Source organism: Python bivittatus, unplaced genomic scaffold, assembly GCF_059951505.1.
Source record: "Python bivittatus isolate LINGU-HERP-01145 unplaced genomic scaffold, Pbiv_v1 ctg000410_np1212, whole genome shotgun sequence".
Lineage (NCBI taxonomy): Eukaryota > Metazoa > Chordata > Lepidosauria > Squamata > Pythonidae > Python > Python bivittatus.
Genome location: NW_028277067.1, coordinates 5,398,826 through 5,426,179, shown reverse-complemented (window position 1 = coordinate 5,426,179; position 27,354 = coordinate 5,398,826). Strand labels below are relative to the sequence as shown.

The following is a 27,354-nucleotide window of genomic DNA, read 5'->3' as shown; positions in this document are numbered from 1 at the left end:
CTGCACCTATCCCTCTGCCTGCTTGTTGTCTAAGAGATTGCTGATTGAGGTCACTTCCTTCTGCCTTTCTTCCCTGCTCATGATCATCATGATCACGGTGACCTGTCACTCCCAGGTAACTGCACATTGATCAGCCCATGGCAAAATCTTCTCAGGCACACATGCGGAGAGTCCATGTTCTTGAATGTTCCTCCTGATAGAATGTAAGTGCTAGGCCTTGCTTTTCCCTCTAATGTATTTACTGAAAATACATCTCTTTTCCATTATAGCTATAAAACTGGTTTCACTAAACATTGCTCAGGTTACATTCCAACTGTCAGGAATGCTCACACAAACTCTCTCACCCTCCAGTATCCCAGCTGTGAACTTAGGGGGGAAGCAGACATACCTGGCTGCCATTTTAATTTCTTTAATTTGCTGGACTACAGCATCATTCAGGTGCATTCTGGGCTCCTCTAGAAAGAACAGTAAAATAAGGGTCATGATCATCATGATCACCCATCAGTCCCACATTGATAAACCCAGAGTAAAATCTATACTGATGGGTATAGAGCTACCCAGGGAGCTACCCATATATGTCAGTTTTTGATGCCAAGTGTGACTCAGTTCAAAATTAAGTAGGGTTGATGTTAGATATGTCACTTCCTAAGAACGGTAAAAGATCCACATCAAGATGCACAGTATGCAAGACTGGTCAAGCTGTTTTGGCACCCCAGGAAGATAATATATAAGCACTTCTTCCTTTCCCTGGCACTAAAAACACATAATGATTATAAATGAAACAGCTAACAATTTGCTGCCCTTTCATGATATCCAAATTGGTGGAGGTCTGAGAAGATCTTCCTTGACAAGCTTTTCCAAATTATATGCTGACCCCTTCCAAAAGCCACGGAGATATGTTAATTCTTTCCCCTTCCCTGCCCTCTTGATCTAGGGAGAACAATCAGCTTCTCAGGCTTGTTGTGATTCTTACTGCATGCATGGATGTTTTTCCAAATGGGAAAAATAGCTTGAGAGGGAGTAATTTCCATGTGTGAAATGGTGAAGGAGAGTGAGAAGGTTTAACTCAATTTGAGTGGTCTCAGTTTCATGGCCTCTGCAGCTTGGCACATGTTTAAGGAGGCCACATTTAGTCTGACACGTTGACATGTTTAATCATTTTTTATGTGCCCTATTCAAAGATGTTTTATTTTAAGTAACTTTTGTAAGCTTCTCTGGAAACTTACTGAAGGGTAAGGAAGAGACCAAGTAAATAAATAAAGTCAGACCAAGCCATAGTAAGAGAAGTCTAACTGATGACAGAATGAACAAACCACAGTTTGCCAATTCACAGCCAACAAACTGGAATGAAAAGCCACAAAACACTCATTCACTTACTACGTGTGTGGTAGGGGCTACACGTTGGCTAGGTTTGTACAACGTTCTAAGCAAGTTCAAATGGGTTGGTTGGTTGATGATTCAGCACCCTATGGGAAAACCCAGCCATTCTCTTTGTATGTTGTGTGAGCCATGCTATCATGTAAAGCTCTAATATGGTTTATTTATTTGAGCATAGCTTGTTATGTGAATGCAGCATTTTTGTTTTGTTGATTTGGTTTCAGGACTGAGGATGTCCTGCACTATTTTATTGCCGGTGCCACTAGTGTTTAATTTACATGCCTTTGTATGCTGTGGGCTGAGGTTATGTGATGGAGGATTTGTAGGAAATGTGAAGCGTACATGACTTAGAGAGATCTGTGCCTCAGTATAAGGAAAAAGGGAATATGGCTTTAGCATATATACTGTACATATATCAGCTACTGATATAGCATTATTATATCCTGCTTTTTTGTGGCCCACTCAGCCAACCTGGGAATCATACCTAGTAGTCCCTGACTCAGGTTTATCATTAATGATGGTGAGCTTGCTGAAGAACTATGGGCCTATATCTATAGCCTGTATGTTAATGAAGCTAGTTCAGCAGAGAACCTTGATCTTGTTGTCTGTGCAAATATAGCAGTGCAATTTGAGAAGACATGCTTTGCATTATAATAGAAGCCGCAGCTAGTAAGAGCCCTCATCTGTCTTTGCAATGCATCCACAGGAGCATTAATCAAAAACCAGGTCCCCTTAGCAGGTGAATGCAAGTGAGTAACCCATTTCATCTCTAGGGACCAGGTTATCAATAGTCTAGGTATTGTCCCCAGACAGAATAAGCCTGATGCTAAAGGTAAAGCTGGGCTGTAGCTCATGTCTGGGATCACACAAGATGAGTTCACGTATTGCATTAAAATCAGGGGTGCCCATGAGCATCAGTGTGTCCCCAAACTTCTCTCTTGGTATCTAACAGGCTCCTTCCCTCTTCTAACTTTTAAATAAGAAAGGACTGAAAAAAGGAAATAGTAGGATAGCCTCCAGCATCTTACTTATTCACAGGAATGCCTTTGGGCCCATGGCCATTGTTTTGAAGAAACAAGTCTCACCTGGCAGACACATGCATGCACCATGCCTCATGACATTTCATGACTGCATCCAACACCTATTCTCAACATTCAAAATGACCCTGATGGAAAAAAATCACCTGCTTCTGAGCTAAGCCCTATTTTGTTCTGCTTTGTATTGCATACTGTGTGAATCCAGCCATTGCCATTCTGAAGCTATGATTTATTGCTTAAGGGCTGTGATTGCACACGATGTTTAATCAGCATGTTGTGTGGCCTCATTGTGGCCTGTCTACTAGAGAGTCCCAAGTTCAGATGGTGGGAGACAGGGTAAGGCAATTGATTGCTGCCAAGAGAGAGCTAGCCACCCCCACGACACCACAGCACCTGAACCTGAATTTGCAGGCTATGCTAAGTCTCAGTGAATGCTACTATTTTACATTCCTCTGTATTCCACCTAAAAACCAAGCTTTGTAATCTTACTGCATAATCTGAACCTGCAAATAGTCACCATTTGGGGTTTGTGATAGGCCTCCAGTCTTAAGTTCCACAATCTGTTCAGATGACAATAGCAAGCCACAAAATCTAGTTACAATCAGGCATAAGTGACAGGGTAAAGTGCCAGTTTGTGTGCACCAGTTAAATGAGATTTTTAGTTAAGCATACTGTGGGATAACAACCCATAACTTTAGGTTCTTAGTCTTGGTCTACGGCTGAAGCCTCAGAAATAAGTTATTACAGCTCCTTTTTAAAAGATCAGAGACCAAAGGTAAGTCTAAACGGTGACCTTCTCCAGCTACCTGTAATGCTGATCTCCTTGAAAATCTACAGGGACCAAATAGGAACTCAGTCAGGCAGTCTATTTCTTTATGTAAAAGGAACCCGAAGGCCAAGCTAGATGCAATGCATTATCCCCATTTGATTAAGAACAGACAATGAATCATGGGGCAAGGGAGATGCTAGCACAGTGTTTCTCAACCTTGGCAAGTTTAAGATGGGTGGACTTCAACTCCTAGAATTCTGGGAGTTGAAGTCCACCCATCTTAAACTTGCCAAGGTTGAGAAACACTGTGCTAGACTAATGCTGTAGTACTGGGGGATGAAGAAATAGGGATTTTATCTAACTGATTTGGTCCAGTTTGGGTGAACTAGTTTTAAAGATACATTGAACAAAATTTAACAACCAGAGCATAGAAAATGAATTGGGAAAAACAGACTCAAAGGTGCACCAACCCCAGGAAGGGAAGGCAGTCTGGTTCCCAATCAACCATCACAGCTTTGTGGGTGCTCCATGCCAAGCCCCTCTGCAGATTGTGATGAGGGAATGGCTCCCTTCCTCAATGGGGCTGCTGCAGCTGGCATTTGAATGGGGTCCAGACATTGAGATTTCCTCAGTGGGAACCAGGGTAGATTTCCCATGGATCAGATGCATGTCAGAATTGGTCTTCCACTAACCTGCAGTCCCACCTATTTCTTGGAGTAAATCTCATGGCACCTCCTGGAGCCCCATACAGGTCAGAACTTGTTCCTGCCTAATTTAGATCACATTCCTGGGGAGAAATCAGTGCAAGAAATTGACTGGGAAGAACCAAAAAAAGAAAACAGCCCTCAAAATCTCAAATGGGTACTTAGTAAAAAAAGAAAAAAAAATTACTAGGGCTTGCAGAATTCAAATGCTTCCTCCCCTCATACATACCATTTAATAGATTAAAACCATAGTTTGCCATGGAGTTTAGAAGCTACTAAGTAATTAGGAGATGTGCTCACGCTTTAGAAGCTAAATGTGAACCCACCATTTTGTTCCAGAGCTGCTAAAAAATAAAACTGGCTGAAATTTTAATTCAGAAATAATAACTTCAGGTTATAATGAAGGAAGAAAACCCTCCAAACAATACCTTATAGAATTAATACTGGCTAGGGTATTGACATTTTTTAAATTACCATCAGTTGAGTTGAACAGCTGGAACATTTAATGTCATTTTATCAATGCTCTGATTTTTAAAGATGTCTTGGAATTGTGCAAAATATTTCTCCTACAGAATCCAGTCACCAAAAAGGCCACAACATTTTTAGCCATTGCTGGAAAGTAAAAGTGTAAAGGACAAGGTAGCAATTTTTTTATGACCGTTTTGGCAAAGAGAGAGGACTGTTCTAAACAAAACTGATTTTGTGGTAAAGGCAACAGTCTTTCTTCCTCCATTTGTGGCTATTATTTGTGGCCCCAAAAAACCTGTGCTGAACTAATAAATAAGCACATTGGGATCTGATGTGATGAGATTAGAATAAAAAGCAATAATAATCTTCATCTTGCAAAATAACCGTGTCCCACCCTGCTGAAATTAGACTTATAAGATCTATGGTGAATAATTAAGTGCAGTAGAGAAGTTCACAAGAAGATTGTGCATGTTGACAAAAACAGATTGGCTACAATCACACATCTCATTAAGCCTCAATGTTTTAAACTTTGGCTTGCTGAATAACTCAGAATGACTGGGTTCATATATGGCTCTAAGCCACAACAACTGGGTTCACCTGTGTAAAACTTGGTTTACAAACCACAAATGCAAGTCATACATTACACTAAGCCAAAATGAAACAAACTGCATTATGGTTTAGTGCAATGTGGAACCCAGCCCATGGCTCTGGACTTTTTCATAGTCAGCCTGGGAAACATATGTTGAAATCTAGAGGAAATCTCCTAGCTCTTCTGCTTCTTAGGGTGGCTATAAGTCCCAGTTGATAACATTTAAAGGTGTCCTACCTTTGAAGAACTATCTTGTCCAAGTTATGTTCATCAGGTGATGGCCTCGAGGTTGCTGACTGACAGAAACCATTTGATCAGCAAAAACACAAGTCATCTTATTAGCTTTCCCCACTATAATAAATATGATACCTCTATTTACATTATAAATAAAATGGCATACATACATATCCATTAGCATTTGCATGTTTATGCAATCTGTGTCTTCTTCTGTATGATGCATTTTCTTTTGGGGAAGTAATGTGGTTGATACCTATTTTCTGCTTGCTACTCAGCTGAGGTCCACATTTATTTACCTCCTCATTTCCATGTGTCTTCTTTCATTAGGGAATGAGCTAGCAGCTGAGTGGGAATTCTTCTTAGCATTACAGAAGATGGGGCAGATGGTACTACCTGTGTACTGTCATGGCAAGAGAGCAAGTAGCTCTTATAGCATTGGGTTTTTTCCCTAGCTGGGACTATGGGATCTATAGTTCACCATATGTGAGGGGCAGGTGCTTGAAGAAGGTTGATCTGGAATTACATTCAAATTCTGAAAATGGAATTTGAGAATTTTGCTCTTGTGACCAATAGCTGCCAGTGAGCATATCATCTGTTTATTTAATCATTTTTAAAAAGCCATTTATGGGCTCCATAAATGGATTTGGTTTTCTTTGTGATGTTCTTAAAACATCTGCTTATGAATTTCGACGAACGACAGCAGGTTCTTTGAGGTGAATATTATGCTTGCTCTTTGTTCTCCCCAATTCAGTGGGACATCTGAGAAAAAAGGTAGAGTCTTTCCTAATCTGGTGTTCTCTAACAGCATTGGGACTACAGTGCCCAGAATTGCCTGTTAATGCGTTTGCTTTTTACTCATATTCAGTGATCTTCAGTTTGTTGATCAACAAAACACAGGTATGTTTTTTCAAAGAAATAAATAAATGATTAATATGAGAATAGTTTGGGATGTATTTAAATATATGTATGTATGTATGTATTTATGTATATAAAATAGCTTTTGCTGCTTGGAGGAAAAATGAGAGATTCACAATACAGAGAGTGAGAAAAAGAAATAAAGGAAACTGAAAGTATATGCTAGAAATCAAACTTTGGAAGCATATTACAACTTTAGATCAGTTAAATTGCACTGGCTCAATTATATGCTTTAAAAACAAAGCAGTTGTTTTGCTAACAGGGAGAAACAACTGGTAAATTATTGACTTCTTATTTGAAATGATGAAAACAAAGTAATATGATACCTACCATAAAATATACTTTGAGGATAATTCATACTGATTATCATGAAATTAACTCCAAGTTAATGGAATGTTATATATAGGCCTAAATTCTACAATTGTTGAGATATCCATTGAGTGGATGGATGATTTTTAAAAAATGAAATCAGTGTTCCAAAAATTTAGATGTCCATTTAAGCGAGCTAGTCAAGAGTTCAACATTATAGGAAAATTTTGATGTTATTGAAACAATAAAATCTGGAAAGGCCCATGGATTTTTATATAACCCATAGAGTGATATATAAAATTTAAGGAAAATGTGGCTCCTATTTTGTTGTAGGAAAAATCTTTTGAAAAAAGGGCCCTACCAGAATTATACTATAAGGCTTCCATCATCAGTATTTTGAAACTAGGAAAGAATCCTATGAATTCTGTTGCCCAATATCTTTGTTAAAGGTTGATGCCAAGTTTTTAACAGCCACTTTGGCATGAAGATTACAGAAGGTATTAACTTCAATAATTCATCCAGTACCATCTGATTTTATGAAAGGATGCCAAGCCTCTGATAATGTTAGTTTACTGATAGATATATTAGTATTGTACGCTGATAAAAAAGAGACAGCTGTTTTGGCTTCACCAGAAGCAGAAAAAGGCTTTGATATGCTGTGGATTATGTTTTTGGAGCAAATTGTAAAGAAAAATGGATTTCCAGTAGCATTTAATTCTTGGTTAAAAATTACTATCATATCTAATAGGTTATTTCCTTTGCAATTAAGATGAGACATGGAAACACCATAGATGTTCCATATTTAGTGTCAAAATCTTTGTTGAGTTTAATAAGACAATCTGATTTAGAGAGTTACGTGGCTCCTTTGACATCCTGCAAGTGCTTCGTGTCAGTATGGCAGGAATTCCATAACGTTTCCAGCATTAAAAGTGGATAGACCTATTTAGGTGTTACTGAATATTAAGTAAGTTTTGTATAATTTTAAAATGAGATTAATTCAAAGATCATATTTTATGTTTACTGGACTTCCCAGAAAATGTTTTAAAGGAGTTGGGTGTCAACTTCAGTTTGCTGAAATGTAAAAGAATTACTTTTCCCATGACTTTTCTAATGTCCATAAGCTTGTCAGAACAGTCTGGCAAAAAGCTTAAGAAGTGAATGTGATTTTGAATTAAAATTTGGAATTTATAATTATATTAAGAATTATGGATATAACAAGCATGGGCTCGAGCAAGAATGGATCATATAATGGAAAGATAGCGCTATCCCAGATTTATGGTTGTGGACTGATGATATGTTTTTTTTCTCTGCTTATGAACTGGCATTTTACGAATGCAATGGAAAGCCAATGTGATCGAAGTTCAATGCTATGTTTATTTGACTTGGTTCTTTTTTGCATCTTTTCTCTTTCTCTTTTTTCTATATGATAAAGCAGTGGAAATAAATTGTAAAAGATACAAACTAATTAAAAAAAAAAACCTTTCAGGTCTATCATGTATTTTTCCATCAAGTAAATCTGTACAGGAACTCAGAATCTGACTTTTCTTTCTCTCATTCAGCCTCCATTGGGGACAGCTAAAAATAAAAAAGTGCCTGAAAACTCATTTCTGCCTGAGGCAAAGGACAAGGTGGTGCCATTTTTCTATTCCACACACAGAAGCTAACCAGACAGGAAGCTGAATCTTCCTTCAAAACTGGTGATGTGGGACAACTCGTTGGCCAAACTTGAAAGAAATAAGCAGACCATAAGGAATACACCTAATACCATTTTTTTTCAAGCTTCACCATCACTCTCCAATCCACAGTATTTACTGTATGAGGCAGCTGCCTTGCTCTGCTAACAATATAGCCAAACCCACGAAATGTTGGAGCCATCTTGGCTCTGTTCCCCTTTTTCTTTTTCTCTCTTAGGTGCCTTGTTGTGACACCCAGAATCATTTGCCTGGGAGGATGGCCACTTTATGCCAAATAGCTTGCCTTATAACTCTGGCTGACATTGGAGCACTAGATAACAATGCTACACCTCAGTCAATGTTTGGAACTTAAAACAACAACTTTTTAAACAACTTGCTTTTTAAAACTCTAACACACCATTTCTCAACCTTGGCAGCTTGAAGATGTGTGGACTTCAACTCCCAGAATTCCCTAGCCAGCAAGGCTGGCTGGGGAATTCTGGGAGTTGAAGTCCACACATCTTCAAGCTGCCAAGGTTGAGAAACACTGCTCTAACATAACCCTGAGACACAGGGCAAAAACTGGTACAGCAAATAATATTTGAGAAATGACTTTTCCGGCCTGTAAACCTGTCTCCCGCGATCAATATATTTCACTTTCTGAGGTTGCTGCGAAGACAGACTCCCCTCCATCACAAGTCGCTGGAAGATGAGCTTAAGATGGCTCCCAGAGGTGCAGTTAGCTAAGCTTCAAGGTAGTTTCAAGGAAACAGGAGATGTGATCTGAATCTAGGGCCTCTCAAAATGGCAAATGGCCACAACTAGCTATTTTAAAATACTTTGACACTCTAAGTACTTATTTTGCTTTTGGATCTACCTACTGAGTTGCCTCCTGGCTGATGCTATTGGCTAAATGAGGGGCTAGCACTTTCTGCCGTTGGCCACTCATACTGAGAGTGTATCAGGAACTTGCAACTTTGTCCTTCCAGGTGTTTTGCACTACAGACCCCACATTCCTGATTATTTATTTAAGAAGATTTATTTAATCACCCACCTTGCATAGTTGCAACTCCAGATGGTATACATTGAATAATGCTCCCAAAAAATAATATGGCAAATTAAAAATCATACAACATCAACAAAAAATTGAAATCCACAAACCAGTACATCAAACAACACACATCTGGTGTTCCCCAGCTGTATACTCCACCACTTAGAAGATAGTGCTGACTACTGATCAGTGTAGCTGGGGATGATGGGGGATGTAGTTTGATACATCTGAAAGGTACCACTTTATGGAAGGCTTCCATAGAAAGCATGCCAAAGATTTATAGCCATTAAATTAATAATTTCATTAATTAAGGAGAAAGTTTAACGGTACAAGATATGCATTCCAAGCAGAAGAGACCAGGAACAATTTTTGACGTCTTCAGACAGTCTTGGAAAAAGTTACCTTGGAAATATAAGTGTGCATACAGGGGCAAGAGTTGAAATGTGCATTGTGATATTGCAATGCAAACTGCATGACTTATGTACTTGCATCAGATATCGAGACAAAAGTACAAAAGGCTGGGGTTTGTGTTGTGACATCATGACATATATTTTATCAAGTTGTCATCACAGCTTATATTTGACTCCTATATCTGGAGAGCCACTGCCAATCACTGTACATTCTGTTTCCTAAGAACATACTTTCCAGAAAAAATGGTTATACTGGAGATGATGGGAATTGTAGAACAAAACATCTAAATGGCACCAGGTTAGGGAAGGATGATGTAGGCAGTGCTGAACTAAATGGATCAACTATCTGACTCTACAGAAGGCATCTTTCTATATTCCTATTGCATTTTCTTCATAATAAGTCTGCCATGTTTACTCTAAAGAATGTCTCATTGAATGTAATGAGATTTCCACAAAGCTTATTGGGACCCAAAGCTCTGGGATCCTAGGCTTCTGCAGAGGTTGAGCAGCAAGGAGGACATAAAGAATTTGCTTGATTTCCAAATTTTTGTCTCTTTCCCAAGATTAAGTTAGGGTTATATTTCCATATTGTGGTTTTGTCCCAGTCTTGTAAAAATCCCAGAACTCCCCAATATTTTCATCCATAGAGCAGTCCTGCAGTGTAGAATGAGGTGGTGATTAAAGGTCACCTTAAGTTCAGATCTCCATCAACAGACCATAACTGGCCCAGTTAGGAGCTATGTTCTTCTAACATAGTGATGGCGAACTTATGACATACATGTCAAAGGTGATACACCAAGACATTCTGGGTGACACACCAGCATTCACCAACACCTGACAACCCCACCTGTTTGGGTTACCAAAGAAACTGGGTTTGTTTTACTCGTATTTCATTTTTGTAATTATTTGATGTTTCTTTATATAATACATAGCACCACACATGATTGGACTGTATTTTTTTTTAAATAAATGAATATGTAAAGAATTGTTTCTCTTTTGTTCAGGGACAGTGTGTGTGTGTGTGACACACCAGCAGAGTCAAATTAGGCATTTTTTGAATTTTTGACATGCCAAGCCCAAAAGATTCACCATCACTGTTCTAACAGCTAAAATGAAAGGGTATCTCTGTACAAGTGTCTTTGAATTGGAAAGAAGATACTTTGAGCAACATTTTAGAAATTTTTGCAGCAGAACCTGTTTTCAGTGGCTGGGCTCACACTTCACATGGTTAATTTAACCATAGCTAACTGAATAATCATAATGAGCTACATTCATAAAAGTCATGGTTTATAAATGACAATTGCTGGATTTATACATCATGCTAACTCAAAACTAAACCAATCACCCTGTGGCTTTGCAGAATGTGAACCCAGAGACTTTCATGCCTATCCTTTGGAAAAGTAGAGCGGACTCATTTGGAGCTTATAAATTAAGGGTATGTTTCTGGTGGCAAGAGAACAAGGATCAAGAAGAGAGAGGCTGGGCCCACTTCTTAATGCACTCTTCTAACTCAAATCTTTTTGAACTTAGTGCAGTGCCATGCATATTTATGTCTATTTGTCCACTGATCCTTCATTGTGAAATTTAGTGCAACTATCAGGCAAAATGTTGATGACTATACAAATGTGGACGTTCATTACATTTTCTGCACAAGGAGTTGGCAATTGTGTGGTTTTGTATTAAAATGGATTTTACCAGTTGCTATGAAGTCTCCATCCATCCCAGCAGTTATAACCATTTAGAGAATCCAGAATTTATTGCTGGGTCTAGGCAAATGCATTAAGTTCAAAGCCACCATCCTGGCACTGACCTTGAACGGCAGATGGCTCGAGCATCAGGCCTAGTGCCTCAAGTTGTTTGTTTCCTTCATATCCCCTGGGTTTTTCCTTTGTTTTTCCTTTTGTTTGCCAAAGAATTTTGGAGAACTGGAAAACTTGCATATTATTTTGTGTCCTTTTGGGTGGCCCTTAAAATGACATAACGTAGCTATGGATTTTAATGCCTTTTGCTGGGGAATAATCTCACTCCAAGGAGTGGCAAGTAGAGACACTGTGTGGGGTGGTTGGGTGTCAGGTTACAGTATATTGAAACTCTTGTGTGATTTTCTTGTGTTTCATACTGTTCCTTGGTATATGTGTATTTATTTTTTTTAAAAAAAGGAGCAAGAAATTATGCTGGTCATCCCTTTCAGCCCTTCCACTTGGTTTTAACTGATTTTATATTTTCTCACATTTTCAAATGTACCTCTGAGGACCAGAAACTTGGGAAGGCAGACACAGTGGAATTCTTAAGAAGCTGGACTCTGCATCCCCTCTCTGTTATATGTGCACACACTCTTGAACATTAGAAGAGTCTAGCGGGGCGCCAATTCTCCCCCTCTAGTCTGTATAAATGTTTGATCAGTTGCAAGTGTGGTTCAGTTAGGCAGACAGCAACAAATATGAAAGCCCCTCCTTACACAACAAGGATTGGCCTGGAATAGCTCTGCTTTCTCTCTTTCTCAAGCCTCCATCTCCACCCCCCCCCCCCATCATTTGACCTGTCTCTCTCTTGGGCCTGCTTTCATGAAAGGGGGAAAGTTTTCACCTAACCCCTTTTCTCTACTTCATTATCCGTCCTCTATCTACATCCTGCAGCACATGGACTTTATCCCCTCTTTCTGTTTTGCGCAAAATGCATGTCAGGGATAGGTCTTCTTCCTCCCGGGGGCTGGGGTTGCCAGGTTCACATTCACCCAGGCCAATAATGTTGCTGAGCTCCAAAGCTTGCAGGCTTGGTGCTTTTATTTGGTGATGACTGTGTGTGTGCATGTGTGTGTGTGTGGGGGGGGACACTAGTCCCAAGAAGACTAGGATTCCATTTGTCCCGCGGAATGTTAGCTCTTATTCCCCCCCCCAACAGGAAATTCTGGGTTCGGGTCCTTGCCTGTTTCCGGGTGCGCGCGCGCGTATTGAGGATTATGCCTTCCGGATGCCTTGGGTGCCCTCTCCGCTCTGCCATCCCCATCTACTTTAGCAGGCGGTTTCTCCCAGCTAAGGATAAAATTCTAGTTGCACGCCGATGTGCGCGCGCGCGCGCGTGTCTGTGTGTGTAGGAGCGCGCGCGCGCTCTCTCTCGCTCTAGTGCCAGGCGGGGTTTTCAATCCCCAAAGGAGAGCGACCGTTCTCAGCGAAGGGGGAAACCCACCCTCGCTCAAACGCCCAGTGGCGGGAGGACGGACGGGCACACACACACGCCGGTTCCACTGAGCAGCACACATCTACCTTCCGCCCCTCGGGAACCGCGACTTTCTCCCACTCCCTCCGCCTGCGATTTCTCCTAAGCCGGCCAAATGCTGACAGAGGGGACCCGGTAGTGCCCGCCGCCCGCAGACATTCGCACCACGAGCCTATCCTTGACACGCGTGGCGGTGATCACCTGGCAAACTTCCCGCGTCTTGCCCGGGCGTGATGGGGGTCCTTGTGGAGGGCTGGGGTCGCCGATTTCGGGTTCCGGGAGGCTCCGAAGCCTGCGGATTCAAGGGATAACAAAAAAAGAGGGGCGGGAGGGGGGAGGAAAGGGAGAAAAGCCGCAATGCCTGTTGCTTGGAAGGGGAGCGTGGCGGATTCTGAAGACGCCCCTTCCACCCATTCGCCTTGTTTCTTCGCCCCTTGGGCTGCAGGTCTCCGGAGGACCGAGGAAGCCGGTGGCTGGAGGCGAGCGGCGACCGCAGGTGAGTCCCATCTTCCCCCCCGCCCCGCGCGTGTGGAGCAGACGAACGAGGCGGGCAAGCAGGGCTCTCCGCCGTTGCTTTGCCGCCGGCGGCCGAGGACCCCGGGCCCGCGCTTCCGAAAGCCCGAGGCAGTTGCAGAAGGGCGGCGGAGGCGCTCGGCTGCAGCGAGAGCGAGCTGGTGCAACTTTCCCGCATCGGTGAAAGTTGCATCTGAGGATGAACTCTTTTTTTCTCCACTCTCCCAGCCCCCACCCAGGCAGACGTGCACCTGATCTGGCATTTACTCAGGAGCAAGCAAGCCCCTCGGACTCTGTTCCCTGGGAGCCGCTTACTTCCGAGGAAATGCGTGGAGAATCGCAGTGACCTGGCTGCACATCTTTGCTCGCTGGGAATCCTGCAGAGGAGCAATCGCGGGGCAATGGAGTCGCGCCGCAATCGGAGGCAGCTCTGGCTACTCAGACGGAGCCCCCCGTGGGGCTTATGGCTCGCTCAGCCAGCCCAGGATCGCAGCCTCGGCGATCTTTAGACGGGAATGGGAAGCTCCGAGCGGGAGGACTTCTGAAGGGCCACGGTGGCTGCATTTTCCGGAGGGGGCGGGAAAGGGGTGTGTGATTTTTCGACCCTCCTTCAGGACCCAGGTAAGACAACCAGCTGCGGAACGGAATCCGGGCCCGATCCAAGCAGGCTTCGTGTTTCCGCCTTTCGTTCAGCTGTTCCCTGTGCTTTCCCTATCGGAACTTCTAGGAACGCCGTAGCGTATTGTGCTATTGTCAGCCGAGGCTGGGGAATCTCCCACACTGAGCGAGCGAGCGGCGAGTGTGTGCGTGTGTGTCCGTGCGCTCTCTGTTAGGGATGGAGCGGCGCGGGTGCCCCCTCGTGGCTCCCCTTCGTATCAAACGTTTTATTTTATTTTATCAATAAAAGATTATGGTTTTTTAACCTTAACTTGAAGAAGGGCGGGCGGGGAAGGAATCGAGATTTTGGTGGTGAGAAAGCTGATTTGCACCTTCCTAAGCACTTGGTCTGATGGAAATCATTGTCGCAACAGGATTTAAGTCAGTGATTTTTAATGGTGGGTTAAGACTTAACCCTCCGTATTTTTGAGAAGAATGTTTAACATGGCTTTTCCGTATTCTGGCAAGTTTGGCTTATATTTAAAAAGAAAATCATTATATTACTCTGTGATCTATTTCTTAGTAGCATGTTAGAGGATGGGCAGTTGTAGCGATTTCTTCCAGCTCTACATCAAAGTGTCAGGAATGTGTGCGTGCATGTGCCTGCACACACACACACACAGAACACACACACACACACACTTGTCCTTTAAAATAATGAGACTGAATGGAACAGCAAGAATGAAGTACAGTAACCTGAAATGCTACAGCAAGTTTTTTTCTTAATGAAACATAGCATGCTTTTCTTCACTTCAAATTTGATTCCCATCTTAGTGTAGCCTTCTCTAACCTGACTCTCCCCTCCCCAGATGTGTGGAGCCACATCCCCCATCATCCACTTCCTGCAAACTGTAATGCTGGAGATAGGGTTTATAGTCCAACATGTGATGCAAGGTTGAAGAGGGCTGGATTGGAATGATACATTTGTAAATCACATGGCGCAAACCTGATCCACATTTTGCCATGCGTGTCTGCCGGACTTTCTCCACGTATGGCATTAGTGTGCTGCTTCAGAAGATGGGCCGTTCTAATTTTCATACAGCCATCCTGGAGCAATATTACTCTAGATTTTTTAGAAAAAGACCTCCTTATTTTTTAGGAAAATCCTCCTGATTACATAGGACTTCGTTTCTGCTGATCAGGTCCGCCAAGAAAGATGACATCAGAACAGCAGCAGCAGCAGCAGCAGCAGCAGGAAAGAGAAAAGGGGGTGTGCGAAGAGATGATTCTGCTCTGCTACACCAAAATCTGCAGTTAGGTATCTTCTGAAGTTAGGCTTGAAAGACGAACGAACGAAACAAATAAGCAGAAGTGTGCCTGCTGCAGTCTGGAAATGTCGCACGACGAGATATTGGCTTCTCTGGGAGCTGGGAACAATGGTTCCTTTGTGTGGAAAGAGCATGCCTGTGCTGGGCCAGCTTCTTGATGACACTCGCAGGAATACAGTTTTGCATGTTGTGTCCATGAAGCAAAGAAACTTCCAACCTCATGTTGCTGCTCGGGAGCTTATGAAACAGACAGTTAGGGACATTCTAAATGTTCAGTGCAGTTTATCTAAAACATTTTAAAATGCCTTCCTTTTGTTTAAAGGCTCCCAAGGTGATTTGCAACACTCATAAAGACACCTGGGGTTGCATCGGGTAGTACAAATGAAGTAATTTAGGCTGCAATGCTTTGCATCAGCCTTCTTCTCCTTGGCTCCCTTCAGATCTGTTGGGACTGCAGCTCCCACAATCCCAGACTAGCACAGCCCTGATGGCTAGGGAATTCTGGAATTATAGTCCTATCACATCTGGAAGGCACCTGGTTGGGAAATAGTGGGATTTATTTCTGAACCGACTCACCGGGGCTTCCTTTTGCTGTCATCACTTTAGTTAAATCATCAGTTCAGATGTATCTTAGATGGAATCCTGGAAAAAGTTTGGAAAAGACAAAGGTCTTGACAGTGAAAGGACATCGATGAGCAGCAGGCAAGGCCTTCTTGGGAAAGAATTACACATATATTGCACCTTGAAAGGACCTTGTCTTGTCAGACCCAATTCACTTTGTGGGGAGGGTGTTTAGAGAATGGCCTCATATTATTTGAGCAGGATCATGTGAACAAAGATGGTGCTTTAAATGTCAGGATCCTTGTCATCTCATGGGATTTAGAATACTGAGCAGCTGAAATTATTTGGCGCTCCCATGATCATAATTTTCAGACTTTTGATTTTGTGTCCTCAAAAGGTTATGGTGCACACATAATTCCCAGAGGCCCAGACTGAGAGGGAGAGTCTGTGTGTGTATAATCCACAGCATACTTAAGAACGCTTCCATCTATTCCAGAATGGGTAATCTCTGTGGTCCCAACAGCTGAGTTTGAGGCATACATGGACATGTATGTAGTCCTTCAAGCTCAGCATATAGACATTCATCTCCCTTATTCCTTTTCCCTCTTCCTCTCAGAAATTTTAAGCAGAATTTTTGGATAAAGGAATGGAGCAATAAGGTTACTCCTTCCATAAACACTGCTTGTAGATTGAGGGTTTCCCATGATGAGAAGCCAAGAACTACTGTTTGTCTACTGCTAGGAAGTGCCTACTGCCTTTAGCAGGTACTGACATCTTCCCCTGGGCCCCAAGAAGAGAGAATGGGGTGAGGCACAGCATCATTGACATTATCATCCATGATGGGTGACAGTGTTACTGAAGACACTCCATATAATGGCATCAGGTAGGACATGAGTAGCTGCTGGAAAAATTCTGCCACTCTCCTTACCCTATAAAAATGGGATATGGCTGGTGGGTTTGTACATCTGTCAAAAGTGAGTTCCTATTGCTCTTCCCTTTTCATACATGGTGCTCTGTCTTAGCAGTTTTGTTTGTCTAGATTTGTATATTTTGTTCTGACTCTACTGCTGCTATCTTCAGGGACCCTGGGCTCGAGCCTTCTCAGTGATGACCCTCCTCATTTGGAACAGCTTACCCCTGCATATCTGGACCACCCCCTCCTACCTGTAAAAACATGGCTCTTCAGAAAGGCATTTGGAGATGAGTAAGATCATGCCACCCCCTATGGTGGCACATTGGATAGACTGATTATAATTGTACTAATTGCGTTTTGCTTTTATTCTTATTCTACTAATATGGAAAGCCACTCAGTATCTCTGGAAATGCAGTGGCATACAAGTTGTTATAATAAACATAGTGAATGAATATAGTTAAATGTTTAGAACTAAATTACTAGAGGATGTATACGTTTAATAGTAACTTCAAACAGATAACCTCAGCTGCTGAGGGGTCTAATACCTGAGTCACTGATGTTTGTCCTGAACCCCAGAAAATAAAACTACAGAGCTCTGTGTTACAGAGCATTTTCCCTGAATGTCCGTTCACCTGACTCTACAAATGTAAATTACAACCCAAATCTAATATTTTCTGGCAGCTACACAGGTACTTGCTTTTGGCTCATCCTTTTGAATATGTACACAAAAACAATTAGCTGATTTTCTACCATGACCCAAATCCAGATCCATCCCCCCGCTTCACTAAAGTAGTATTATCTGATCACTTGAAAGCCATTCTAATTCATCAGTGTTGATCAGATGAAGGCTACCAAATATGAGCTGCAGAAATTCAGATGATCCCTAGAGGGAGTTTGTTTTTGTCCCCTGGTCATCAGGAGTTTTGCAGCTCAGATCTGGTAGAGTTAGTCATTAGAAGTTTTTCTACTGTTCCTATTTATGCATTCAGGCTAACACGCTCTCTTTCTATTGTAGTTGAATTGTTGCTTTTAAAAACAGAGGAAAAATGATTGTATTTTAATGAAGAGTTCTCATTTGGCCAATAGTCTTCCTCCATCAAAATGAGTAGAATCCATAGAAGACTCTCAGTTTCTCCTTCAGTGCTGGCAGCCACTCAGCTCCCATCTCAGCTCTAGCTCCTGTGCGCTTTTCTCCATGCAAGGCTGGGCTCACCCAACCAGGCCCCAACTTGTCTGCTCACTCTATCGGCTCCTCAGACTAAATCACATCAAAGCTCTGCCGCAAATGGTTGCCCTGACTGGCCAAGGTCTCTTTAAACCATGGTCTTGAAAAACAAGGAAGTACAAGGGATGATATCCGTTGTGTGTGAAAATTGTAATTTCCTAGACCTGAAGCCCCCTAATGTATGTCGCTTTAATAATTTCAAAAGAGCTTGCCCCAAAGCAACCCTTGGTAATCAGAATTGGCCAGTCTACCATAGGCAGGAACTATTCATCATTCTGGGTGCTCTTAGACACAACCACCCATCACTGATAAAGGCTAAAACACTCATTGAATCTCTTTCATTTTTTAATGGGATTGCCGTTTTGGCAAAAGTTCTGTTTTCATGAAAGAGAGGAAAGACCCAAACAACTTTGCTTGGCTCCTTTGATGGAATTCTAGACTCAAAACCTTTGATAGCTCTGCCATAAGGTAATTTTTTGAGAGCCCGCAGGACCTCTCCCTCTCTGGCTTTCTGGAATGGGCCAAGGCCCATCGAGTAGATCTGGGAAGCCTGCTAGGCTGTTCCACTGATTAAGAAAGCACGGAGTATTATATCTGCTGCAACACTTTACTTCCTAACCATGTTGTACACATATCGTTTCCTTTTTCTTAAAGGAAAGTTACAAATATTCTCAGTATCCTTAGAGGTAAAAATATAAAGAAATATAAGCAGTGTCTGATGAAACTTCGGAAGCTAGTATTCAGTGAGGTGCATTGCGGGTGAACTTTAACCACTGATTCCTGATTACAAAGAAGACTCTAATACCTGGTTCATATATAGCACTGACTCTTAAGTTTGATTTATTTGGTTTTGGTGTAGTGCATTATATGGACCCAGACATTGTGGTTGATAAATCATGCTTTCATGCTTTATATGTTATAAAAATACAAACAGAAAAATGTGGCATATTCAACTAACTATGATAATAAAGCATGGGTTAACATGGTATATGTACCGAGTATTAGAAAATTCAATCAAACGTACAAGGGTTCCCCCTTTTAGATCTTCTCTCTCTAAGGCTAGAACTTATGGCAATCTTGGGGTGAGGTTGGATCAGTAGATATGATTTTCCACATTTTTTTTAAATTAGGGGGAGAGAACAGCTTCTGAAATGGGTATGGTGATTTCTCTGTTTATTATATTCACTATTTTTATTTACTTGCTTATTGTAAAAGGTTTCTGGATGATAGATGTTTCAACCTGATTTACAACTGTGTGTCTGAGATTGTTTTGGACGTTTTAGTGAATGATTGATGCTTGGAACTGGACAGCGAATGTGTATCTCTGTTGGTTCTGCTGTCCGTCTTACTTCCATGCAATGTAACATATAGGTGAAACCACTTGGAGAGTTTGTGGCCACTCATATGGTGATGGCACCCAGTTATCCTTCTTTTTTCCACTGAAATCAATAAAGTTGTTCCAAGTTCTGAATTGATATCTGGTGTTTATAGTAGCTCAAATGAGGGCAAACACATTAAAGCTTAATTCAGACAAGAGAGATGCTCTTGGTTATTTGATAGGTAGTAACATTTCTGTGCAGGACAAAGGTTGACACTGGCACATGGGTATATTTCACAAACAGCTGATTTGATGCCAGTGGAGGTGGATTTTCCTCCTAGCAGGTTTCCTTTTTTTGCTAATGGTTGCCCCAACCCCCCAACTCACCCTCGAACCCATCTGATGGCTTTTTTCCCCTTTAGAATTTATTTTGGAGTTTACAAAATAGAGTATGGATGACCTAAACTTTCTAATGCTACACATGTCTCTCCTAGAGTTGTTCAAACTACAGACTCTCTTCATACAGAGATACTTGGGTTATGTCATCCTTAGCTAGGAGAGAGGGGGCCTTGTCCCTTACTTCTTTATTTAAAATATGTCAGAATGGCCCTCTATTCAGAATCAATGGTCTAATCATTTCTTCTTATATAAGCATATCATTTGTAAGTTCCCCAAATAAATAATGTGCCTTGCCAGCAGATCTGGCAATTTTGAATAGAAAGCCTACTCCATGGTTGGTGATTATAGATATCTTCCTCACCCATCAGTCTCCCTGAGCATCTGATTTTTTAAAAGATTCTTTTACTTAACAAAAAGTTACATGGGAACCTGACATGTCGCAAAGCAAAGTGGCAGCCTCCAACCTCATTTTATTTCCAAGAATGCCTCTTGGCCCCCTTGGAATTTTTAGAAAATAAAAAACGATTGGTAACTGCTACCTGCCAAGAAAAAAAAAGATGTAATTAAATTGTGGTGGTAAACATTCTGTAGGGCAAGAGGAGTTGGTGGAAAAAATAACCCTCTGTTGTGTGACTGACATGGTCCATCATGGCAACCAGTTTGTGAAGAGCACCCATGACAGCCATTTGAAAAGTGCCCCCCAAATGCTCTCAGAATTCCAAGTTTGTTTCTTTCTAGCCTGTTAAACGTCCCCTGCTTCATCTCAGAATGATTCTTATGAGTATGCCCAGTGGAGTGCTGACAGCAGTCCCAGTTGGAGAGTGGAGTGAATAACTGAAACTTCTCAACAAAATATGTTTTGGGTAGCACAGGGAGAATCTTCATACCATAGGGGATGTGCGATGCTTTAATGTGCATCCTGGCCATTGCCACAATGGATTTATGTGGCAGTTACATTCTGCTAACCTATGACATATATTTTGGCTGTTCTAACAGGCTGCCAGTGCTATGGGTTCTTCAAGCCAGCTAATTCTTCTGTCAAAAAGAATTGAGGTCTCTGCTCTAGAGCCTCAATGACAGTTACTGGCTGATTTGGGTCATGTTCTCAGTTCCTGGTCCAGTCACCTGAGCTGATGTAGATTTCATCTGCAACCAGGACAGGGTTTGTCATCTGCTAGGTGGTGGAATTCAATACTCTGGTGTGGAATTTAGTAGTCAGTGATCTTGCCAGAAGCTTGCATTTTAAAACATGGCATTGTTAATAGAATTACAGTATCCTTTATTTATTTATTAATTTAGTTGATTTATATCCCACCTTTTGTAACAGGAGTTGAAGACAGCATACATAGTATTCTCTCCTTCAGTTTTTCCCCATAACAGCAGCCCTGTGAAGTAGGTTGAGCTGTGAGAAAGTGACTGGCCCAAAGTCATCCAGTGAGCTTCCATGGGCTAAAGGTGGATGAGAACCAGGAGGTCCTGTTAATATGTATTTGGGAACTTCACAGGTTCTCAAGCTAAGTTGGAAAATGTGTCATTAGGCACATTAAAAAAAAAGGGGGGGGGGTTCCATATCTGCATCTGTAGGCACTTTGGGTATTTTTTGCTGGAAAAGTGTAATAGACGGATAAATTGTCAGTAAATTAATAGAATACATGGAGGTGCATGCACATATATTTTATTCATCTTAACTTATTGAGTGCACATTACACTAAGCCGTCCTACTCAGTGAATGGGACTGTGCTCTTTACTATCTTAGTCCTGTCCCACAAGGCCTTTTAATCAAAGTCCCAAGCTTGCCTAAAGATTCAAGTGTCACACAAACCAAGAACAGCCGTTCTTCCTGGTTAGCAGCACTTAGAATTTGAACCCAAGTTTCAAATTCCAGTTGCTGCTAATAGAAAGTGGCAGTCTGGGTTCACATGACAGGCTCAGCTTAAACTAATCCTTGGGGCTTAATTAAAGGGATATATGGGGTGGAATGAGCGTGCACGATGACAGCTCCAACTACCCAATTAATTATACAAGGTGACTTAGCATTTGTGTGAATGCACAATCAAGTAATGAGAGGCACTCCAATTGGTGGTGGATATTTTCCACTTTTGCACCTCACTTTTGTCCAATGTGAGTCAAGTGTGCATTAATATAGAAAATATACCTAGACCACATACCTTTGTTTGGATGGTGGAAGTTCTGATGATAAAGTCTTGGTTCATACCTAGCTTTCCCCCGCCTGTTCTGTCTTCCACAGATAGCACTCCCTAAGTCATATTCTCCAAGACTTCCTAAGAAACAGAGAAAGTACCAGAAGGAACAGATGACAGAGTGGATACACAGTTACCCATGTGCCCCAATATGCCTTTTCTGGACTGGTTCCTCTACCACTCAGTTGCCATGTGGTTGCTCCTCCAGAGTTTTGTTCTGATGGCCTTTTGTTTTCACTCAGCCACCACTTTTCCCAAGGGGTGCTACCCCTCCACTGAAGATGGCTTCAAAACTTTCCGCTGCAGTAAAGCTCAACTTACAGTTATCCCAAAAGATATACCCAACGACACCAACAAGTTATATTTGGATTATAACCAGATTTCTTTCCTGCCCAATGACGCCTTTCAACATTTGCCACTTCTAGTAGAACTAGACTTGTCCCACAATGTCATAAGTCGCATGGAAGTTGGAGTCTTTAGGGGCTTGTCAGAGAACCTGCATTCACTGGACCTGTCTTCTAACAAGTTAGTATCAGTCAATAAAGATGTCTTCAGTGCACTGAAAGCCAAAGCCAACTTATCCAACAATCCTTGGCTCTGTGACTGCACACTCCAGCAGCTCATGGAGAGAGTAGAGCTGGTTGCTGGTACCTCTGATGGGATTGTGTGTGATACCTCTGCACGGAAGGAGCACGTTGGCAAGCCTTTTCTACAGTTGATTGGAGACATAGATTTCTGCAACATCTATAAAAAGACCACAGATATCGCCATGCTGGTCACCATGTTCGGCTGGTTCGCCATGGTGATCTCATATTTAATCTACTATGTCCGGCAGAATCAAGAGGATGCCCGACGACACTTAGAATATCTCAAGTCCTTGCCCAGCAAGCAGAAGAAGTCAGAAGAGTCATCTACAATTAGCACCGTAGTGTGACCAAAATTAAAAACCAAAACCTTCTCACCCTCACACATCCCCAGTAAACTATTGTCCATTGAAGTAGATAGGTTTTACATCTACTTCAGGTGGACCATATCTGCTAGATGCTTGAATGCACAATGGCTGAAGAGACTGTTATTAAACAAAGAATGAAATTTTTAAAAGACTTAAGGAGGTAAGGCCTTGCTTATATAAAAGGCCTCTCTTACTTTCATTCCTGAGCAATGAAAAACACAGATCATCATAAAAGCCTAGCCATGGTTGAATTCATTGGCACAATTCAATGTATGGAATAGTGCCATGTTATGTATCAGTTATTTCTCAGTCCTGCGATGGAGGCACCATCACACCCAGACTTTGCAAAACCTCCTGGCTCTCAACTTGTACTATTCCACGCCAGGAAATCCTGGAGGAAGTTCCCATCATATAATGTTCCAGGGGTGCCAAGAATTGGGAGTGAGATGATTCTGTTGCTTTCTCTTGTTCTCATAAGGGTTTTACTGTAGCTCCAACTAGCTGGAGTCAAGAGCAAGCTTCCCCAACCTGGCATCCACTAATTGTGTTGGACTTTTAGGAATTCTCCTACACAATGGTGGGGTTCTAGGTTTTTGGAAGGCAGAAGAAGAGTAATTACTAAGTGCTAGAAGACATGCGAGCCTGTTATTCATGTGCAAATTACCCCATCATCTAAATGCTGAACCTTTTCTTTGAACACACGTTAATAACCACTGCTGGTTCCTCTCTCCAATGCTTCATATCAGATTTTTAAAAATAAATCTTTTTCTTATTTGCAGGAATCCATTAGTACACTAAGTACAGAATGGGAGGGACAGAAAGAAGGGTCAATGCTCTGACGTTTTAAGCCGTTTTCTGAATTTTTGCTGCTCTGTTAAGATTCTTTATGGGGCTTGCTGAGAGATGGAAAATTTCAATTGAAATGATGTCGCAAAAATTCAGGAAAGGGCACAAAAGTCCCCATACTGACTCTCAAGGAATACAAAGAAAACCTTCATAACCACCTTGATTCAGAGAACAGCAGGAACAGCAGAGCTACACACAAGGTACCTGCCTCTGTAGCCAGATCAGGCTGGTTCTGAAGGTGTGTACACAACTACTTTGTGTGTGGGGGAGAGATCCTGAGAGGTAGCAGGTGATTTCACATGCACTGACCAGCACATGGCTTGGTGAACTCTCGTCCCAGGTAAGCAGCCTTGTTTGCAGCTCTGTGTTCTAAGAAAATGGTTTCAGCTGTGCCATCACTTTACTGGATCAGCGTGATTGTGTTTTTTACTCATTTTCTTTCTGGTTACAAATGGCTACATCATGACACTAGTAATATAGGACTTCAAAAAACCTCACAGTTGAGAGCTTTGATCATTCTGATGAAATAACTTAGAAAAATAACAATGATTACACATGAATCATCAACCAATAGCCAACATTATTTATTCTGGGCACCTATAAGCAAAATACGTCACATGACCAAGAAATGTATAGCATATAACATTTTTTTTTCCTTCTCCCAAAGGGAACACTGCACATTTTCTTTTGCTAAATTTTCTGGACTTGAAGAAAAAAAAAACATTTGGAAATTCAAAGACATGTCAGTAGTTTTTAAAATGGATCAGTTTTTTAAATATAATCTGTAGCAATAGCTGGATATCCATTTTGCAGGAATGCTTCACTTCTGCTCATGAATATGGACTTATGGATCACTCATATAAATATTTGGATAAGTAGACAAACATGAGCTGGAAGATACATCTATATGTAAGGTATAGAATAGAATAATGAGGGTTATGTTCTTTGATACATTTTTTTTAAAACAAAAGCAGTTCTAGAACCAAATTTGAAAATAACTTAACCGGATTCCAAAAGGGCATTGTTTTCTTTCCATTTGTCAGAACCAGAAATATGAACCTGTGAAACAGAGAAAAGGAGGGGGGATTCTCACTTTGCATTTTGTTATTTCTTCCCTCCTGGAAATGGTCTGCTTGTGTGAATAAGAATCTAATGCTTGATCAGTGATTAAAAAAAAGTTTGTTTTTACAACAGCTTTCCTCAACCCAGCATTTTCCAGATGTGTCAGGCTACAACCCCCATCAGTCTCAACATGTAGCAGGGCTGGGGATATTAAGAAATGCAGTCTTACATACTTGGTGCCTGCCAGGACTCTGGATCACACTGGAACTCCAATAATGGTATGATGGAATTCAACCTCTGTGGGCAGCACTGTTGAAATGAGGCTACTAGCAGTATTGCTGGTCCCTGATGCCCATCTGTTCTTCCTGCCTGTTTTCACGAATGTAAGCCAGATATTCTCAGATCTCAGCTGTGATACCCTCTATATCTCCAGTTATCTGAAATGTGGTGGGAATTGACCTGGTTGAGATCCCCACATTGTGTACTCACATGAGTAGGTTCTCCTTTTGAGGGAAACAAAATGACCCACAGGGGATGCTTGCAATGGCCCCAGCTAAGACGTGATGTCAGTAGAAAGTGTAATCAAGTCTGATGTCTCCTGCTACCCAATTTTGCACCATCTTTATATACACCAATGTGCCATTTTGAAGGGTTGTTTTGTCAAGACTTCCCCAAATACTGGAAGAAGCAAATGTGGAGGACTTTAGGGAAGTATGCTAAGCTTGGGAGACTGTTTCTACTTACTCTGGATCTTGAGGATCTTAATATTGGAGATGGAGCTGTGGGCAAGGAAACCATCTGTGTGGCATATCATTCAAGACTGCCGTTATGACCTGGAGGTCCACCTGTATTCCTCATGTGCCTACCTGGTTTGTACTTGAGGGAATTCTGCCCTGCCAGGTTACTAGACCATGTTATACTCTGCTCTGGCCCACGAGGTTAAGAGGTAGAGATTGCATCCACCTGCCATACTCTCAAGTGCCCTTCATTGAGAGGTTGCCTCCTCGAGAGCTTTATGGTCTGGTTTTTCAGGGCAGAGCTTTCTGTGGGTGGACGTTTTTTTTTGCAAGTCCTACCTACTTTGTAACAAAATTCTTCCCTTGATCTTCAAGAGGTTCTGTCTTCTGTTTCCTTACCAATAAAAGCCGAAACGCCTTCGTTGGAAGAAAGAGATTGTGCTGCTGTTGTGTACCATCAAACAGAAGGGGCATTGGTCACCAAACATTTTGTGTGAGGATCCAGCTGACCTGCTGCCGTGACCAAGTATTGAGGAAACACAGGATGAGAAGAATGTACACGCTCTCTTTCTCCGTTGATAAGCAGCCTTATGCCTTGAGCTTTTCAAACTTAGTACCTCTTCTCTACATTCCCAGTATGCAGTTGGACTCCTCTAACGGGATGCTGGTAGTTTACAAAGAGCTGCACACAAAGAAAATCTTGAGAAATCAGAATGCTCACTGAAAACCTTTACACATGCACAAAAGGGGGAAAACAAAGAAGTTATGTAATCATCAAAATATTTCCTGTTCTCCCTCCCCCAACAATGTTACTTATTTGACTTTCTTTTCCCATGATAAAGATAAATAAACAACAATTAAGCAGGATGTATTGGATGGTGCCATGATGTTCTTGTGTCTCTGGAAAGAAATCCTTGTTTTCACACAGATTATCTGATCAGGAATGAGCCAAGATATTTGGGTTCCTGCAGTGGGCAAGATGAGAGATGATAGATACAGATAGATTTTGTAGTGCCCTTAGATATAAGCATGTACCAAATAAAAAATACTACTAAATATTGACATAAATGTCTCTTGTTTGTGCTACTTAGCATGGGCTTCAATCTTAACCAGAAGTCTGTGGTCTAGGGGAATTCTTCCATTCATGGTAAAGACTAAGAACTATTGAAGAACCTACTGGTGGCAGAGATACCTTTGCTCCCAAATTAATATGTTTTAAGATCCTATCTGTGGCACCTTCTTCTGTGGAGTTGTGCCATTTCATTCTCCATCTTTAGACCAGATTTATTAGAAAGGCAGGGTGAAAGTGAATTAGGAAAGCAAAGAAAATAAAACTCAAAATTAACTCAGTTTTGAATCTGAGAATCTAACTTCCCTGATGGAAAGGCATGGATCTTCTGACTGCTTCCAAAAATTCTGCAAAGAGAAATACATGCTAATTTGATAAAGAGGAAGATCAAGTCAAGTACTTTTGTACTGGCATAGTGAAACTGAATAAGTTAATATGAATTGTGCAGGTTATTTTTTCTCAAAAAAAAATCAGGTTAAAAAATTGGCTAAAGCAGATGGTGGGTGGGTGGGTGGGGAGATGAGAAGAAAGAGGTAATGATCTTTGTTTCCACCAAGGAATTGGTATACAGGAAAGGATTCATATCTTTTAAAAAACCCCATGAATTGCTGAGTAATGAAAGAAAGATGGTATGAAGCTGCACACTTTCCAGACAGAAAATGAAAGAACACTCTACAACATAGATGGCAATAACACCTGGATCTTAAAATGCATAGCCCTCTTGGCACTTCCTATTTCTCCTATTATTACAAGTTGTGTGCCTTGTGCTCATTTACTAGATATATTAATCATCATCCTGTCATGTGTATGCAATACCAATTGCATTTTGGAAAAATACTGCCCTTGCTAACATCCCACACACAACAGTGTAGACCTTG

The 27,354-nt window shown here is 41.5% G+C and overlaps 1 protein-coding gene across 8 annotated transcripts; it reads left to right on the top strand.

Annotated features, from left to right (window-relative positions):
• The first annotated feature begins 12,488 nt into the window (after positions 1-12,488).
• On the top strand, positions 12,489-26,418 carry LRRC3C (leucine rich repeat containing 3C). Of its 8 annotated transcripts, none has more exons than XM_088143421.1 (4): positions 12,489-12,948; positions 13,201-13,251; positions 16,835-16,958; positions 21,858-26,418. In XM_088143421.1, exon 4 carries the CDS (start codon positions 21,950-21,952, stop codon positions 22,742-22,744), a length of 795 nt encoding a protein of 264 aa, XP_087999547.1. In that variant the 5' UTR covers positions 12,489-12,948; positions 13,201-13,251; positions 16,835-16,958; positions 21,858-21,949; the 3' UTR covers positions 22,745-26,418. The 8 variants fall into 8 exon arrangements, with proteins under 8 accessions (XP_087999547.1, XP_087999544.1, XP_025027938.1 ...); XM_088143418.1 differs by having other exon boundaries at positions 13,497-16,958; XM_025172170.2 differs by adding an exon at positions 13,497-15,178 and having other exon boundaries at positions 12,489-13,251.
• Positions 26,419-27,354: the final 936 nt, after the last annotated feature.